The sequence below is a fragment of the Sebastes umbrosus genome, chromosome 19 (assembly GCF_015220745.1).
Source record: "Sebastes umbrosus isolate fSebUmb1 chromosome 19, fSebUmb1.pri, whole genome shotgun sequence".
In the NCBI taxonomy this organism is placed as follows: domain Eukaryota; kingdom Metazoa; phylum Chordata; class Actinopteri; order Perciformes; family Sebastidae; genus Sebastes; species Sebastes umbrosus.
Genome location: NC_051287.1, coordinates 14664452 through 14678979, shown reverse-complemented (window position 1 = coordinate 14678979; position 14528 = coordinate 14664452). Strand labels below are relative to the sequence as shown.

The window sequence follows — 14528 nt, the reverse complement described above, 5'->3', positions numbered from 1 at the left end:
AGCGCCGCTCACTGTGGAGGGCTGCGGTGGAGCTGGCGTATAGCAGTTTCACCACTCATCATGTTCTGTCAGCTTACGCTTTTATCATGCGTTGTTCTGTGGGCAGCAACACGAGGGTCCGTCTGGTGATTTGAGTGAGAGACTGACGGTTCAATTTGAGGCTTTCTGACAAATGATTCAAATAAAGTGGCAGCCTCAGAGAGCGTTGTGCAGAAATAATCACTGAGAGCTATAGCTTCTGCACCATATTATGCAATGCTCACTGTGCTGTAGCTATAGCTGCTCTCATTGGATTTCATTTATCTTTCATTTAATTTATATTTTTATTCTACAACTTTGACAACCTATTACTCTGCAAACATCTATAGCAATTAATGCTATTGGTCATTTGTCTTATGGGTTTGATTATCCGACAAAACAGCACTTGATTTAACAGCCACTTAGAAGACCCGGATGTCTGTCCAGCACAAGTCAACACAGCATATCCAAAGCTTAGGAGTTGGCAAAAGTCACAGACCTAATAAACTTCCAGTCCAAGTCAAGTCAATTGATCCAAAGACAATCTGAAAATTTACATTTCAGATAAATGTATTATAATTTCATACAGCCAGCCAAGTAAACACCTAAGCCTGAATTGTATCTGTGTTTTTTCTCAACTTGTACTTTAAACGAGCCAAACGATATTGGTCACGTCACCGTCTCCCACTGACTGCTGCGATGCAATTTGACATTTACGTATCACGTGATTTTTTTATCAACAACATTGTTTCAGAACTATGGTCAGCACTGTTTGTTGTGTGTGTGTAGAGAGAGAGAGAGAGAGAGAGAGAGCACTTGAACTGAAAGTCACAGTTTTTTTGAGTGGGCTTCAAACAGCTGTTTCTACATGCTGCAAATTGCTATTTCTATGCGCTGTAAACAGCTGTTTCTGTTGGGCCCGCAAACAGCTGTTTCTGTTGGGGCCGCAAACAGCTGTATATAGCACCTCAAACAACTGTTTCTAGTACGCACCGCAAACATCTTTATCTAGCGCCGCAAATAGCTGTTTCTAATGCCACAAATAGCTTTTTTTAGCGCCGCAGACAGCTTTTTCTAGCGCCATCGTTCAGAAATTCAACACTCTGATAGTACTACGTTTTTACGGGAGTGCTCTGATTAAAAAATGTATGCTTTGATTTTGAAACAGTAGCCTCATGCTGTTGTTGGTATTTAGCCTTTCGGAGGCAATTGCATGGTTAAATCAATGAATTTTATTTTGTGAAAAATTTAGTTTTTTAATTTTTAGCAGCCCCCCTCAGTCACTTCATCCTGGCGCCTGGCCAGGACTAAAACAGTGTTCTGTAACTACTGAATAGTAATATAGGGCTATGTCTGTTTCAGTGCATATCCCATGCATATCAGAAATTATGTCCCCTTCCCCCCACCCCCTTGGTCAAGTCCATGGAGCGTCCGAACAGTTTCCTCCTCCTAACTGCATGTGTGTACCTGAGCGTGGCGGTGTACCTCAAATCTACTTCCAGTGTGCAAGTCAGTGGTGTGTGAATGTGTGCGAGTGGGTTAATGTGAGACTCTGTAGAGCGCTTTGCAATGTCCTCAGCATTAAGAAGCTTTATAAATGCAGTCCATTTAGCATTATAAATCACTGACAAAGAAAGAAAAATCCATCAGTCCACACATGCATTATCTGTACCAACTTATCCTGTGGAGGGTCACTTGGGGTTGAGGCTTATCCCAGCTCACATTGGGCGAGAAGCAGAGTACAGGGTCAGTTCGCCAAGACAATGCACATATGTTTTTTGTCTTTTCTCATATATATATATATATATATATATATATATATATAATTTTTTATAACACGACAGGAGCTTTTTTGAGTTGTTAGAGAAGGGGAAGAAAGAACGGGATGAATTCTGAATCAAATATTATTTTTCATGACTTGTTCATGTTTGACATTCTTGACATGCCGACAAGCCGAATTAATGTTGAGACACGTCCACTGCCGCCGCCGCCGCCGCCGCCGTGTTGTTGAAACTGCCACATGCTTTTTAAGGGCGCAAGGTTTAGTTCGGGATTTTCGATTGGCCGGGGGGTTTAGCTTCCTTTTACAGTAATTGCTGCTATGGCGATTGGGGCTTCAAAGAGAGAAATACTGTCTGAGAAATTACCCCTGGACCTGCCGTTTCTGCGCGCGCGTGTGTGTGTGTGTGTGTGTGTGTGTGTGTGTGTGTGTGTGTGTGTGCGTTCTCAAATGGGAGGAGTGTGCGGTGGAAAAATGGGAGCTGTCAGTCAACCTAATGAGACCAACCTTCTCAGTGCACACACATACACACACACAGAGCGCCATCGGGCCAGTGGAAGTGCCATATAATTGGGTTTCCTTTCCAGGACAACAGACATGCTCACTGGATTAGATCTGACCACCGACGCCAATTCTCTCCATGTCTCCTTCTCTCTGCTTTTCCTTCTCCTTTTTTTGCCTCTTTTTCCTCTGTCTCTTTTTTTTTGCATCTCTCTGTCTCGTTTGTCAGACTCTTCATTTTTCCCTATTCTGTCTGTCTGTCTACTCTTCTCTTTCTTTACATATTGTTCCTCTTTTCTTCCGACTGTTCCCCTCATCTCATTGTCCTTTCCATCTCTGACCTACATGTATGGTGCTTTATACCATTGCATATGTGTCTATAGATGGTCGTCTATATATGGTCTATATGACAGAATATATCATAGCAAGTATAATCCCCCTGATGCAGGTTATAATGAAACTATTTAATGTAATTGTATTGGACTTTATTGGACTTGGTGGTAATTATAGGGTTCAGTTTGAGTTCCTCCCTTACTTTTAATTTCTACAACATCACAGTAAATATATATTTTGTAGGAGATAAGATGAGATTAAACTTTATTGATCCTAGTGGAGAAGTTATTTGAGTTTTTTTTTGCAACAATAAACACAAGCACCAGATAGAATAATGATTAAAGAAGGCACAAGAAAGAGGGTTATAGTGTAGGAGGATAAAAAAAGAGAGAGAAAGGAAAGGAAAGGAAAGGGGGGGAAATAAAAAGGATGTGTGAAAAATAAAGGGTCACTTCTTTTTCTCACAGTTCCTTATGCAATCCCTGAGGAATGTTCACATCTCCTCTCTCTGCCTCGCTCATTGTCTGGAGTTGTGTAGACGCTCTTGGGGAGTGTGTGCATGTGTGTGTGTTAAGCTGTGTTTGTGTGCGGTTTCAAGAATTCAAGAAATTAGTGAAACTCAACTCATTGTAAGTTCATGTGTTGTTGTTGTTGTTTTTATTATAATAGATTGTTCAGCCCTGTTCAAAATTCAGTTTTTATTTCATAGTGACATTTTTGGCCAGTAACACTTTAATATCATGCCACTTGTTATTTTATAATGTCACTTTTTACGTCATAATGCCTCCGTCTACTTCAAACTGCTACCTTTTATTTCATAATGTCACTTTCGCTTTTAAAATGTCACTTTTTATTACATGATATCACATTTTATTTTATAATGTCACCTCTCCTGAGAGTGGATTTCTCACTGTTCTCTCACCTTTCAGCCAATCACATGTCCACCCTCCTCTTAAAGGGACTCAATGTAGTTTCCCCCCCGATGTCGGTCACATTCCTGTTTGGCAAGACGGACTTCACTAGATATAACTTTGTTTTTGTGTGCTTCTTTGAAGTTTGTGTTGCAATCTGAGTTGCTGGTCGTTTGTTGCCGTGAGCGGACTCAATTTCTAACAGAACGTTAGCTATGGTTGCACACTGTTAGCCCTGTAGCGGAGCTGAAAATAAAGCATTGGATTTTTCAGTATAAACGGGCCCGGATTCTTCCCATTAAAAGCAGTCTACAGGCTGATAAAGGAAACCCAGAAAGTCACGGAAGGTCTCATTTTTTAGTTTAGGTTACAACCTGTTCACACATTGGCAATAAAAAAGGATTAAAAAAATCGTTTATACATGTAAAAACTTACATACAATCCCTTTAAAGTCCCAGTGAAACAGAAGTTAGAGCGTCTTTAGCTTCTGTACTGTGGCATATTTCCCTGGTGAAACAGAATATTTGAGCGATGTACAGTCACAAGGGGGATTTAAATCAAATCCTTTGCATTTGATTTGACCGCTAAAAAAGTGTGCAGGCTTAGGATGTAGCGCGATACGGAGCTAAAGGGGACTGTGGCTCCACACACACCTCGCTTGTCGCTAAAAATTGCAGATTGATGAATGGATGTCATGATATTATTGGTTGGTATGAGCTTACATAAGCACATTTAATATTTTTGTTTGATTGGATGATTGGATTTTGATATAAAAAATATGAAGAAACTACATTTTTGTATTCCATTTCGACTTTGTTGAGCTTTAACAAAGTTTGAGTTTTGGTTACTGCGTCTGTGCACTGTGTTTACTTACTTACAGCAGCAGCTAGATAGTCGGTTGATCAGAATGACTTTGGCAACGCTGTTGCTCTAGCTAAGAGGAGCTATAGCTGGCTAAATCTGATAGCAGTTGTTGAGTCTCGAGCCAAGTAAAATGTTTATTCAGCACTCGTCTTAAAACTGCAGCTTCTGTGTAAAGCAGCTGTTGAACTCGGTTCAGGGAGGAAGCAACAATGAATTAGCATTTCCATGTATGTTCAAAGGGGTTAGAAAATCCAGGTGCGCTGCCTCTCATGTGGATTCCTGCAATAATACCAGGCGGGCCGACATCTCCGCGTTCATCTCCAGTCGATCGTCAAACATTCATGCTTCGCATATGCTGTTTACAATCAACAGACATATGGTGTTTATGTAGGAAATGAGGAAATTCCTCCAAAGTGAGGACATTTAGGGATCATTACTTTCAAAATCGACCCATTTGGTCGGTCATTCCGTTTGGGTTTGAATCTTTATTATTATCATTATCGTATTATATCTCGGGGGTTAGTGCATACAATATATTTACACTGAGTCAATGGGACATGATTATGGTAAGGTAAATATTTGGGTGTTGGGAGTGGCAATGTGTTTGTGCCTGTGCTTTCCTTTGTGTCAGTGTGTGTGTGGATGAGTCACACACATACAATTGCATGTGCACACACTTTTCTAAACAGCTTAGTATACAATACATCAGCCCCTTCGGACACGTGAAGCACACACACACACACACACAGAGAGAGAGAGAGAGAGAGAGAGAGAGCAACAAGTAAATATACATCATTTCACCACCACCGCCACAACACACAGGCTTGGTCTTGCAGTGTGAATGATCTGACGGCATTTTTTGGCAGCAATAGCACCAGCCTCTCCAAAATGCATCTCCTCCTCCCATCTATACCCCCTCCCCTACTCCCCCCTCCTCCCTCTGACTAGCATGTGATATTAAGTGCTGCTCACACTTCTCCCTGTTTAGCCACTTGGCAACGCAGCAACACATCCATCTCTCTGGAAGTGTTTATCTGCAAGCTGTTTACTCCATATACTGCTCCACGTATAAACATATGCGTAGTTTCACATACATGTGCACACACAAGTTCCACATCAGCCTTGAAAACACAAGGAACAATGCGACAGACGTGTACCGACACAAAGTGTAAACATGTGCACACGAAGAAACACAAACACAAATGTAGGTTTTTCACATTCATACATATCAAATGCAAGGGCACACACACGTGCAAAAATACGGCGACACATGCAAAGATTTACATGAACGCACGGAGCAGATGTACGTGTGCGGCTGAACTTTCGGCAGCTTTCGCACTGTAGACATTAGTATGCAAACACGCACACACATCGGAGTCAGGAAGGAATGCTGATAGAAGCTACGGTTGGATACGCTGGTTGGGCCACACATATAAACACTGGAAGTTTTAGCCTCAAAGGCTGCACACAAGTCTGTTAGCGCACACATGTAAACACACTATATATACTAAAGTATATCCACACAGCACTCAAAGGGAACATGCAACACGCACACATGCTGGGACGACATTGTTATTGCATTCCACTAATGAAATTAAGCCTATAAATGTAGCGCTCGGTTGAGCAGATAAAGCCTGAACTTCCGTCCAAACAGAGGGAGAGAGCGGGCGAGAGACAAAGAGTTAGAGCAGATAGAGAGAGAGAGAGAGGCAACGATGAAAATAGAAGGGTCAACTTTACAGAGAGGGTGGGCGATGAGAGACAGATTACAGGAAGACAGAGGAAGCACAGAGGCTGGGGATGTACCAGGGGGTTATTTGTTGGATCGACTCCAGATTCTCACATCCTGAAGAACTCAAAGGGAAACCCCAAATCGGAGGTTTTGTTAAAATGATATGGTGGTGTGAGGAGTTTTTTAATCAAATCACAGACTCTTCTGACTAGCCCTGGAGATATATCAAGAACATTTAAAGGAAAATTCTGTTTTATTACAACTTTAGTTTTGGCCATCGTTTGCCTGGTGATATAGTAGAAGCAGAGTGGGTGTCTGGCACAACTTCACCTACTTCCAAGATGCATAGAGAAGGGAGAAAAGTATGAAGAAGTAACATTTGCAGTATAATGAACTAGGGCTGCGACTAACGATCATTTTCATTGTTGATTATTATTTTTTTTAGACTCAAAATGAACTCATTTAGTAAGTGTCCATGGATTTATCAATACACAGCACAGAGAGAGCAGCTTCTGTAACGCGCTGGAATCACAAGCATTGTCTTGAGTGGCCGCAATCAGCTCTGGCGGCCGCGTCGATGCAACGCGGTGCATCTGCACCTGGTGGAGGCTACTAACCTGCACGAACCTCAGTCAGATTAAAGCCCCTGAACTCTCTCTCTCTGCTACTAGGGGATGGAACGGGGGGATGGCAGGTTAACAGGGAGGATGCATTTTTATCATTTTGCTATCAAGGGAGATGGCATCCACCCCCCTCAAATCGCCTACTGGTTGTCAAAATATTTACATAAACTGTCTCTAAAATTCTCCAAATCTGTGAGATTTTAAGATTTTAAGTGCACATTTTTATAGGTGATTGTTTACAACGTTCATCCAAGTTTCATATGTGCATTCATGACTAGTGTATTCGCCATCACTGGCACTCACACCAGAAGAAACATTACCATAAAAACGGGTTGAGAAGATAGCTAGATGTGCACTAACAATTCAGGATTATCAAGTTGACCCCGACCAATCAGCAGTTTATTATCCAGAAGAAGCTTTACTCTGCTGCTGTTCTCTTGAGATAAGATGCCATTCAGTATCAAATGTCCACTCTTCCGAAATGTTTTGTTAGCATCGGTGAAATGTAGTAAATCTATTGCTTATTAACAAATTTGAGTTGTCTGTACCTTTATATATTGTCCAGTCGACTCAACAAATAAACTACTTGTTCAGATTAACCTCCAGCCCTAGAGTCAGTCTGAATAACTTAGGCGTGTGTGTGTCTTGTTGCACTGTTAGACTGCAGAAGGCAACAGGCATGTCACTAAATCATTTAATTCGACTTTAGGAGTAGAAAAGGCAGCAACCTTCTCCTCCTCCTCCTCCCTGTTTTTCCCTTCAGTCTTTCAGACACAGGCCGAAGGCAAACAAACACACACACACACACCAAACTAACCGTAAATTAGAGAGGCAGCAAATCATTCTCTCATGCACGACTCCCGTGACTCAGACATTCAGTTCATTCTTCGTTGCGCTCTGCAAATTAAAGTGTGCACAAAAGGCTTTCAAATGCTGGCATGCATTACATTGTGTCGTACAATTATGTGGCATTGATGCCAAAGCTTTCTGGGATAATCATCAATTATGCCACTGGTATTTTGCAAGCGTGTCAGAGTGTCGGTATGTGTGTGAGTGTGGAGGCAGCGGGGGCATCGAGGTTCAATCAATTCAACGGTGAAATGTAAAACACCGCAAGGATAAAGCAGCAGAGTTGACCTATGCACAGAATAATGATGAAAGAAAAAGGTGCATTGTAAATAAATAAGCACTGAATAAAAATTGTATACTGTATGGCAAGGCTGAATACCCACCCACCATAAAACATTAAACGCTTAAGCTAGGATTGCTATACTGAGCACATAATTTATAGGTAGACCTATACGGGTAGAAGGGTATGACCCTCGGCGCAAGTTACTTAGAACTTCATGACTGCCTTTTGTAGCTGAGAATTTTCATAATTCATCATGTTTAAACATGTATTACCCCTAAGGGCCATAGAACCCTTATATATATATTTACATATATATATATCTATACATATATATATGTATGTATAGATATATATATGTATATATATATATTTAAATATTTAATTGCATGATTGTCCATAATTAATCACAAATTAATCACACATTTTTTTATCTGTTCAAAATGTACCTTAAAGGGAGATTTTTCCAGTATTTAATACTCTTATCAACATGGGAGTGGGCAAATATACTTGCTTTATGCAAATGTATGTATATATTTATTATTGGAAATCAATTAGCAACACAAAACAATGACATATATTGTCCAGAAACCCTCACAGGTACTGCATTTAGCATAAAAATGATGCTCAAATCATAACATGGCAAACTGCAGCCCAACAGGCAACAACAGCTGTCAGTGTGTCAGTGTGCTGACTTGACTATGACTTGCCCCAAACTGCATGTGATTATCATAAAGTGGGCATGTCTGTAAAGGGGAGACTGGTGGGTACCCAAAGAACCCATTTTCATTCACATATCTGGAGGTCAGAGGTCAAGGGACCCATTTGAAAATGGCCATGACAGTTTTTCCCCGCCAAATTCAGCGCAAGATTGTAGTGTTATTTAACCTCATTTGCGACAAGCTATAGCATGATATGGTTGGTACCAATGGACTCCTTAGGTTTTCTAGTTTTGTACGATACCAGTATCTTCACTAGCTTTAAAATTGAGCCCGGTACAACCTCCAGAAGATCGATTGCGTTAAAGAAATTAGTGGCGTTTAAACAAATTAACGTGTTATTATCACATTAACTTTGACAGCCCTCGCTTTTTCTTATCACACTTGTATCAGATCGGTACTCTGTATCTGCCAATACTGCAAGTTCAGGTATCAGAATCGGTAGCAGGAAGGACAAAATCGTATCAGAACATCCCTAGTTATGAGGTTGTTTTGTTAACTACTATATCATTATATTTTTCAGAATAAAACAGATGTTACTTCAACTCACTGAACATTACCCAAAGGTGCTGTTCCCTGATCCAAACTGACCACCTGCTCTCATCTGTTGGCTGTTTAGGTGGAGCTATCTGACAGCACCAACCACATCATCACCGACGCCTATGCCGGGAAGGAATACATCATCCAGGTAACATCTCCTGTCTTGCCGCTCTACCTGACTGACACAATCAACAATTGAATGCTGTGTTATCTACAACAGCATTCAGGAACAATTGTTTCATCCAAAGCTGCAGCCTCAAAACTTGGAAACAAACATAAATCCAAATCTCTCTTTCTCTCAAAGCACTTTTTCTGCAAATTGGTTTTGGTCTTTGCTTCTTGTTTTTCTTCGTATATACAGCCTGTTCTTGCACATTCTGACTGCATTTTCCAAGCTTATTAATGAGTGCTTCTAATTACTGGTTTCTGTCTACTGTGCTTGTGTTCAACAGGTGGCTGCCAAGGACACAGAGATTGGAACATGGAGTGACTGGAGCGTTGCCGTCCATGCTACACCCTGGATTGAAGATCCTCTGCCAATCACTTCCACAACTGATGTGGTCTTTCCTACCGGTAGGTTACAGCCTCAGTTAAAGCCTGTATTTTTTTTTTCTTAACCTATGGGTCACTTTCAGAGTTGGTGACTTAACGTCAGCTACACAGGTTTGTGGCCTTTGAAAGTTAGTGTTCAAACTGTACTGTCTGAGCTGAACATTTGGTTTCTGAAAACACAACAACAATCTACAACGTCAAGACTGAAAGTTGTTCTTGTGTTGAGATTTATGTGACTGAGGTTTCCCAATGTGTATAGTATAACACTCTCCTTCAGTCAGAAACACATTTTATAAAATGTCTGACTAAACTGATATAGCAGATTTCAATGAATGAAAATGCTCAAATACATAAAATACCAAAAACAAATGTCATGAACGCAATGAAATATAATTAAACAAGATCAAGAGTCTACAGCAAATCTGTGTGGCTGTACTTGCAGCATACTAACATGCTCACAATGCCTATGCTAAGCAGGTGTAATGTTAACCATGTTCACCATCCTAGCAAAGAGCATTAAAGCAAAGAGACGAAACTCCAGTGTTTTTTTTTTTGTTTTTGTTTTTTTACAACAGCTGCTGCCGACATTTTGGACTGAAAACGCTTATTATATTTATAATATTTTATTGTACAACACAGGCCTTTTCAGTAGGATATAACAATAGTTACTTAATACTTATTTACGTCACTTTTTAGGCGGACGCTCTGCTGGCGTCTGGTAGTCGCTTTCAGTCCAAAGTGGGCGGAAGTGTAGCTTTGCTGGGCGCTGACGTTGCAATGGAACGAACAATTAACTTTCACTTTGTTGGTAATACACGTTCTTTGATCTTAGTTTACCATGTTAGCATTTAAACACTAAACACAAAGTACAGCTAAGGCTGATGGGAATTTCATTAGCTTTGCAGGTATTTGGTCATAAACCAAAGTATTGAGAAATTAAAATATCGACCTGCTGATGGCGCAAGATGGAAAATCAGAGGATCACCAAAGTGTTTACAATTCCTCCTTTGAGGGACATGAATGTCTGCACCAAATTTCATGGAAATTCATCCAATAGTTGTTGAGACATTTCACTCAAAACTACAAATGTCAACCAAAGTCAAAGGATTACCAAATCATTAGGATATATTGTCTCGGAAACCATGAATGTTTTTCTAAAATTGCGTGCCCATCCATCTAGATAGTTAACATATTTCACCGGACAAGTGAAAACTTTGACCTTGCTGGTGGCATTAGAGGAAAAGTAATCATCCAAGTCAGTAGGATTCATCCTCTGGGTACCATGAATGTTGTACAAAATTGAATGGCAAGCCATCCAATCGTTGCTGAGATATTTCACTCTGGATAAAAGTGGTGGACCGCTACTGACTTCTAATGTGGCTAAAAGGTTCACGTTAGAAGGATGAAATAAAGATAAGTAAAGGCTAAATGCAAATAAGTATCTAACAGTAGCCTGTAATGTGTTGAGATGGCTCGTCATGAATAGTTAATGATACACTTATTAATTCATCCTAAAATGCAAGTTGACCACTTCAAAGAGAGAAAGATAGAGATAGAGTGACAAAGGGCTTACACTGAGTGTGACTATATGTAGAAATATTCTAATAGTATTTCTATAACGCAGTTTAGTTTTTATCAGTCTTGTAATCCATCAGGTGAAGAAATCATTATGATGATAATACAGTATTCCTATAATGTTTTTAACATTGTTCTCTGTGCCCACGGCTGTCACGCAGTAAATTTCCCAAACCAGTTAGGTATGAAATTAAAGTTTGGTTAATAACTTTCTTTATCATTAAATTGAGTACACTACAAGCGTTTGATAGCCTTGAACTTTTTATCGCAGCTTAAGCTACAAGATCCGGCAGCCTTCAGACAAATCGACACACATCAACCTGAGCGCCCGAACAAGGCCTCGGGGAAACACTGTGCCACTGTCTTTTAAAAAATTGCTCACGTCTCCTCCTACTTCTTCAGAATGGCTCACTTCAAATATAACAGCTCTACACTTTTCTCGGTTTTATTTATGCATGAGAAATGATCATTTAACATCAAATTCATTATAGATTAGTATATTCTGTGCGTCCCTGGACACACACACACATACTCGCTTACACACAAGGACAAAAATTATCTGTGGGAATTATCTAGTTGGCAGCCCTTCAGCATGTGGCAGAGATCAAGGATGGCTCTCTTGTCAAATCGAAATCTCTCAACGCACTGATGATCCCTGAACAACAAGACATCCATTCCAGGTCTGAACACTCTTTTGTACTCACCTCTCCGACCGCGCTGGAATAGCAAATGGAAAGGAAAACATTTTGAATGGATAAACACTGAATATGAGTCGACAGGGTTTTGATGTCCACTAATAAAGGTTTGAATTGCAATCCTGCAGTGATCTCGCAATAGTAGGGAGTGTTTATAACAGGCAAAATATGGCATATGTTGGTGTTTTGTGTGTGGTTAAAAGCGTCAAGTGGTTGAAACTTTCAAGTCTGTGTCACCTCTTTAGTGTGGTGCGAGGTATGCTTCTGCACCTATAATCACACACAGTGATGTCACAGTGTACTGACCACTCAAGGCAAGACCTTCAATCACTGGAAGTTGGCAACAAAAATAGATTGCTCTCTGCAGAGGTCAAATTTAGGGAGAAAAATCTGGATTATTATTAAAGTTAATACTAATGTGTCACTGGATTTGATACAGCTGTTGGGTGGAGCACGCAAATCGGTCAAATACCGATTTACATGCGAAGTTCTAAGATCGATATGTCCAACAATAAAACCCTCTCAGCAAGTTTTCAAAGAAATTACGTCCACCACAGAGGAGAACCTTTTTTATTCAATAGGTTACAGCCCGATCTATCTAACCACCAACTTTAATTACATTGTACTTTTCATACTCAAAGCGTATCTGCTAAAGATTCACATTGTGTCACTCACACCAATCAAAGGCAGGGTTCCTACGCACTATGGAACAGTATGGAATTTGATTTTAGTAATTTCCAAGTCTGGATAAGTATGGAGAAAAGAAAAGAGAGTATGAAAAAAACATTTCTGTTTCCAGACTATTACCCTTATTCTGTTTTCTAAAATATAAAATTCAGAATTTCTAAAAAATACATGGATCAAACAAGGAGCAGAGAGGGGCTGGCTTGACTTTGTGTAACTTTGCGTTTGACATCTCCACCGTGTGGGAGGCGCCAAAGCACTGTAGTCTTGTCACACAGCATCCTCTGCACCCTGAGTCACAAAGTCACAAAGTCAAATATGGTCTGAAAAATCTACAGAGAAGTCTGGAAATTTGAGTCTGGTAAAGTATGGAACTTTGAAATGTGTAGGAACCTTGCAAAGGTCACATACAGTTTGCACACCTTGTCTTTATGTTTTTAATAATGATATTTATTCCCCTAATATAAGGTCTCTATCACAGTGTAAAATGTTATTTTAAATGTGATTTGTGAATAAATAACACTGAACACTAACATACAGTAGCTTTCTACTATAATTGGAGAGCGTTTTGGTTGAACCCCTGACATCACTGTGCCCACCTTAGTCCTGAATGCAAACCTACACCATTGCATATCAACTTATTGAAAGTAAAAAAAAAACTTTTATATCAAGCAGATTAATATAAAGGGAAGATCTATCCTAAAGCTGTGACTTACTGAAAACACCGACCCGATTTGAAGTCTTTCTAAGAAAACATTCTGTCTACCTATCTTTCTCTCCCTCTCGCTGCCCGTCCAGTGACATTTCTCAGCAGTTTTACAGTCCAACAGTGACTCCTGTTGGCCGTGAGCAGCACTGCACGCTGATCATCACCCAGTCAACACTGAATGTGCTTATGCACGCCTAGAAACACACAAACGCATGCTAAACAGCACACAAAGAACATGCAGCATGCTCTAACACCCCCTCACACACACACACACACACACAAGCAATGCTACACACACACACACACATAAACACTGACTCAGTACACAGTGTATTATTCTTGTTCTCAAGGAAAGAACAGGAGGTTATTGGGATTCTCCTCATGCGTCTTCTCGATCCAGCTGCAGCCTCTCTGCTTCCCTTCCCTCTCTTCTTGTCCCCTTCTCTCTTTCTTTTCTCATTCTCTCTTTTCTTTTTATTTCTCTTTTCCTCCATTGATCGCTCACTCTTTCTCTTACGCTTACCTTTTTGTCTTATCTCTTATTCTGGCCTTCGGCCACCTTTTTTACAGATGTTACTTTGTGGACGACTGATTACATCTGTTGTCTGCTTTGTTAATATCAATAAAGTGGCTTCAGGGTTGGTTGTCATTCCCATACATAGATACCCCATTTCTCCATGTTTTATTGTCTGTCCGGTCCAGTGCTTGAAGTGGAAAAAAATAAGTGCTAGTACTCCCCTTAATCGGCCGGTATCAGCAATTACTGTAATATTACATTCTGAATTTTAACTAAAATACATTAGGAGATATTGGGTTTGGCGTTCCTCCCCCAAGAAAACGATGCAATTTTACATAATTTTGGACCATTATTATTACTACTATAGATAACGCCCAGAAAGCTTGCTATAGTTAAATAATTATTCTATTATTTACACAAATCACAGCCTTCATCTGAATATTTAATTCTTCTGGAAGTATTTGCCCCAAAAGAGCAGATTCAGAAAACTTTTTTATTAATTATATTTGTTCTCAAATAAAACAAGTTATGACGAACCGTTCGATAATTGTTTTACAAAAAGGACGTGAGCATTAATGAAAACTTACAGCACCCTTGTTCTCAGAATCACATTAGTAGGGAAACAAGGAAAATATCTTATTTCCTG

At 40.0% G+C, this 14528-nt stretch overlaps 1 protein-coding gene across 5 annotated transcripts in view; it reads left to right on the top strand.

Annotated features, from left to right (window-relative positions):
• cntfr (ciliary neurotrophic factor receptor) overlaps positions 1-14528 on the top strand; it is a 270120-nt gene that overhangs the window by 247583 nt on the left and 8009 nt on the right. For all 5 annotated transcript variants that reach the window (XM_037752393.1, XM_037752394.1, XM_037752395.1 and 2 more), the window contains 2 exons: positions 9230-9298; positions 9603-9723. In XM_037752393.1, coding sequence (XP_037608321.1) covers positions 9230-9298; positions 9603-9723 — 190 coding nt within the window. The remainder of the gene's footprint in view (positions 1-9229; positions 9299-9602; positions 9724-14528) is intronic.